Here is a 4,887-nt window from a genome sequence, read left to right on the forward strand (position 1 = left end):
TCTGGAACCTGAACCTTGGTCGCCGCGCAGCAACGCGAGGGTGCAATACTGATAGCACCAAATTAAAAAATGGCAGGAATCACCCAGCCTAATAAGCAATACAACGTCGAAGCTCTGAGGGTGTAATGGGTCGTGCGATCTATGGGTTCACTGTATGGATGAGGAGGTCAGGGCAAACCTTGATGCGTTCTGCAAGGTCCTGCTCAACAGATAGCTTACCGCACAATGAAGAAGCTCATGAAGAGCTGGGGCTGGATGCCATAACAAGCTTGATTACCTCCAAGTGCCGCATCTTAGCTAACCCTACTGTAGCCCACGCAGAGAATGACGAGGAAGAAGAAAAAGAAAGGGACCCTGTCAAAATCTTTCAGAATTGCTGGGGATGGCGCAGCACTGATGAATGCAGGTATGAGCATCCTCCCTCTTCTTCCTTTTCTTCTTCTTCTTTTTGCATGAAAGCATGGGGGGATTCTGCTGCTTCTTCAAGAAAGCACCGCATGGCCGAAAGCACCTTGCTTAGAGAAATCGCAGCGTCCATAGTGCAGAAAGGGTGGAACCCTATCACACAGCAGGAGTTTCTGGTCAAGATCCCACATCTTATACCCTTCCACATATGCCACATCCTCAAGGCCATCCAAGAGCCTGATCTCTGTATTAGGGTTTTTGAGTGGGCAAAACAACAGCCTGGATACAGACATACCACCAGATCATACAACTCATTGGCCAGCATCTTTGCAGGTTGTAAAGATGCCAGGGCTTTGAGGCATCTGCAAGATCAGATGGTGGAGGATGGTTGCGAACCGGACAAGGTTACCCTCTGTACCCTTATCAGGGGCTACAGCAAAGCCCAGCAGCCCAATAAGGTCCTAGAGCTTTACAATCAAATGAGAGAATGCCAATGGGAACCAGGGGTTGTCACTTACAGCTGCATCATTGACATACTTGCCAAACATGGCTACACCGACAAAGCCCGAGAAGTCTACTTTGAGATGAGAATGAATGGCTGCTATTTGGACAAGACCGGATACAACATTTTGATCAACCTTTTCGGGAGGAAAAAGAATTTGCACATGGCTACACGACTGTATAAGGAAATGTCCGAATGTGGCTTGCATCCGGATGGCTACACCTATGCTGCCCTCATTCAGACGCATCTCAAGATTGGCGATGTTGCAGCAGCATACAGTCTTTTCACTGAGTTGCTCGGCAAGAAACTTTCTGTAAGTCTGTCCACTTGCAATGCACTTATCTACTCTCTAGGCAAGGCTGGTGACCTAGATTTAGCATTAAAAGTTTACTATGAAATCGGGAAGGTAGGCTTGCAGCCTGAAACCCCTACATACAGTACGCTTGTGAGCGCATTTGGGCAGAAAGGCAGGATATCTGATCTCCACCTTATCATTGAAGAAATGGCCTCAAAGGGCCTAAGTGAAGGTGGACTTGCTTATTCCAAGGCTGTGGAGTGGCTTGTCCACGGAGGCAGCGCTGACGCTGCTTGCAAACTGGTGCTAGACTTTACAAAAAAGCAGGGAACAACTAACAGTGTTGCAATTGATGCTCTAATGGAGAACCTTCTCAAGATGGGTGCTGTGGATCAGATTCACGATTTCTTTAGAGACATGGCAACATTGGGGTTTAAACTAGACACTCACAAACTTAGTGATTTTGTTAAGACGCTGGGTGGGGCAGGTAATGTAGATGGTGCATTGAAAATATTTTATGCAATGGGAGACCTTGGTTATCCTCCTGATTGTGATGCATACAATAGCATTGTCCTGTGTCTCAGTAAATTTGGTTCTCTTCATCAAGCACTCCGTTTTTTTGAGGAAATGAGTCAGAGTGGATTAACCCCCAGTGTTGATACCTGTAACCATCTTATCAACATACTGTGCATAAAGGGTGACATGAAAGGTGCATATGACATTTTCAACAAAATGGGTTCTGGCAGATGTGTTCCTAATGTGGGCACATACAGCCAGCTGATTGCAGGATATGCAAATTTAGGTGATTGGACAATGGCTTTCAAGTTATCAAAAGACATGGAGGACGTTGGACTGGCTGCAGATAGTGACACCTATATGCCTCTTATTCTGTCTCTAGGAAATGAAGGGCGGATGGAGCATGCATTACAGTTGTGCCGACAGATGCTTGATAGAGGCCTTAGACCTTCATCACAATCTTGCCTCAAGTTGCTAGAAATGCTCTCAAGGAAAGGTCACAAGACAGAGGCCATCACTATATTTACAAAGCTCAAATCAATGGGTGAATTTGCGGAGCTTTCAGACTATGATTCTTATCTGATGGAAAAGTGGTCTCGTTCAAGCTGCTACAGTACTGAAAAATAAATAGCCTTGCCTTAGTTGCTGCTTAATTGATTCCAGATTGAGTCCCCGTGTGTTCCACCCCTGAAAACTCGTTTCCCCGTTTCCATTCCTCGAACGTTTCCGTTCCTGTTTCTTGTTTCTGGTGACTATGGCATATTTATACCCAGAGCTGATAGTGTATTGATTAATTTGCCCCTAAGTTTGAATGGGGCCAGGTAATTAGTACTTACCGCACTGTTATCAAATCCTTACTCTAGGCTCCAGACAAACCTTAAGAAATGCCGACCTCGCAACATTTCTTGGTGCCACCCTGGGCCTCTTTGTCTCTCCATGGTTCTTGTGACTCTCACAGCAAACTGTAGTGAGTATTGATAAGGGGGTGTGTTTTGTATGGTCGTTGTTCGAAGACATCTATCATGTTGTACACTTTATTGATAAGAGTAAAAAACAATCATTGCTTTATGAGCATCCTACACAACTTTGCAACCTCTTCTGCATGCAATTGCTCCAAAATTCAAGTGTTTTGGAAAGTGGTAAATTTAAAAGGTTCTTCATATATGAATGAAGAAGTGGTATCAAGGGGTTCGCCTTTCACTCACAACACTCTTTACAAGTAAAGCTAGTTAGATCATGAGTATTTGCTTGTCGAAGTCTCTAGAAATTATGGCTCCTTGCTTGGGAACCGTGAAGTTAAAATCTGAGCCGAAATTTAGGAGATTTATGAGACTACTTTTTGGAATGTGTAATAAGGGTGAGAAAAATTGCATAAACACTGAAGTATCGCTTTGCTTTGACAGGTGCAGCATAAGCAAAATCAGAACTTCCCAAAAAGGAAGATTTGAAGTTAATTACCTTCAATTAATGCACATGCTATTGGTTGCTCTTAGATGTTGAGAAATGCATTCTAGTAGAGGGCTTTTGTTTTGATGAAAGTGCTTATTTTAGAAGCAAAAATGAGTCATATGAACTGAGAGTGGGAAATAGTAAGTTGATAGAGAGAGGCGAAGCCTCTTCATGAAAATATTAATTCTATGTTAGTAAAGAAGAGGTCAAAGCATTAGGACCCATTAGCAACAACAAATATGCCATCTTGTGGAGAATAGTTTGAGCTTAGATTTTTTAGGCCATATTTTTTGTTTTTCTTTTTTTGCTGCCTAGGGGCATGTCATGTAGCTTGTCCCTCACGGTGCATGGGAGTGAAAAGATGCAGGGGAGAAGAGAGCTTGAGCTCTTGCAAGCGCGCACACACACTCACAAAACCTTAATAGGGAACACACAAGGTGAGAGGCTGATAATCTTCTTCTTCTTCACTCAACACTCAACACACCATATACAAAGATAAGAGTACACACCATATGAAAGGTACTCAACCAAATACATACTAGGGTTCTCTATAGTGTGAACCCAACTAAATGAGCTGGCGCTATAACTATGCCAGTCTCTAGAATGGCTGTCACACAGCTTGTCATCCCACTGGCCACATATCACCCATGATCTCACCAATCATGCCAGTGGTGTAAGTGTGGGGCCTATCCCCCAGGCGGGTCATCAGTGTCCACTGCCTCACTAGATGAGCTCGATATCTCAACACTCTCCCTCGAGCTCAACTCCATCTCATGTGCACCAAGCGAAGCCCTGAATCTGCGGAGCTTCTCTGTACCCAATGCTTTGGTGAAGATGTCAGCTACCTAATCTTGTGTGTTGACATAAATAAGGTCAAGGTTTCCTGCCAAGACCTTCTCTTTGACAAAATGGTAGTGGACCTCTATATGCTTCGTACGAGCATGAAAAACTGGACTCCTAGCCAACTGTATACTGCTAATGTTGTCACAGAAAATGACAACTTGTCTATCCACTAATAGACCCAAATTTGCAAGTAGCTTTCTCAACCAAGCTACCTCACATGCTGCCATAGGAGCACCTCTGTACTCGGCATCTGTACTGGATAGAGCAACCCTAGGCTGCTTCTTGCTGCTCCAAGTCACAGCAGCACTTCCCAAAGAAAACATGAAGCCACTAGTAGATCTTCTATCTGAGATACTACGAGCCCAATCAACATCTCTGTACCCATGTACACATATCTCTGTCCCAATTTCATAAAATAGTCCACAATGCAAAGTAGACCTCACATATCTCAGTATGTGTCTCAATGCATCCAAATGCGGCTTCCGAGGAACCTGCATAAATTGACTCACCAACCCAACAACATAGCTCAAATCTGGCCTGGTGATCGTCATGTAAATCAAGCTTCCTACTATGCGCCTATATATAGTAGGATCCTCCAAAATCTCTCCTGAGTCTGTACTCAACTTGCCATTCTGATCCAATGGCACTGAGATAGGCTTATAGCTTGTCATACCATACTTGGACAACATGTCCAAGCCATATTGTCTCTGTAGTAATCCAATACCATGTGGTGACCTAATCACCTCAATGCGCAAGAAATATTTGAGCTCCCCCAGATCCTTCATCTCAAACTTCTGTCTAAGCAAGATCTTTACATCAAAGATCTCTGCATCATGGTCCCCCGTAATGATCAAGTCATCTACATAGATGACAACAA

General features: G+C 43.9%; 1 protein-coding gene across 1 annotated transcript in view; it reads left to right on the forward strand.

Annotated features, from left to right (window-relative positions):
• The window catches only part of LOC147611735 (uncharacterized), a 2,913-nt gene extending 116 nt beyond the window's left edge, over positions 1 to 2,797 (forward strand). The window contains exons 1-2 of the mRNA XM_086784779.1: positions 1 to 406; positions 739 to 2,797. The exon at positions 1 to 406 is cut by the window's left edge and continues 116 nt beyond it. Coding sequence (XP_086640905.1) covers positions 325 to 406; positions 739 to 2,345 — 1,689 coding nt within the window. The 5' untranslated portion in view covers positions 1 to 324 and the 3' untranslated portion in view covers positions 2,346 to 2,797. The remainder of the gene's footprint in view (positions 407 to 738) is intronic.
• The last annotated feature ends 2,090 nt before the right edge of the window (positions 2,798 to 4,887 follow it).

Source organism: Cibotium barometz, chromosome 47 (assembly GCF_041138505.1).
Source record: "Cibotium barometz isolate CiBa-2024 chromosome 47, ASM4113850v1, whole genome shotgun sequence".
Lineage (NCBI taxonomy): Eukaryota > Viridiplantae > Streptophyta > Polypodiopsida > Cyatheales > Cibotiaceae > Cibotium > Cibotium barometz.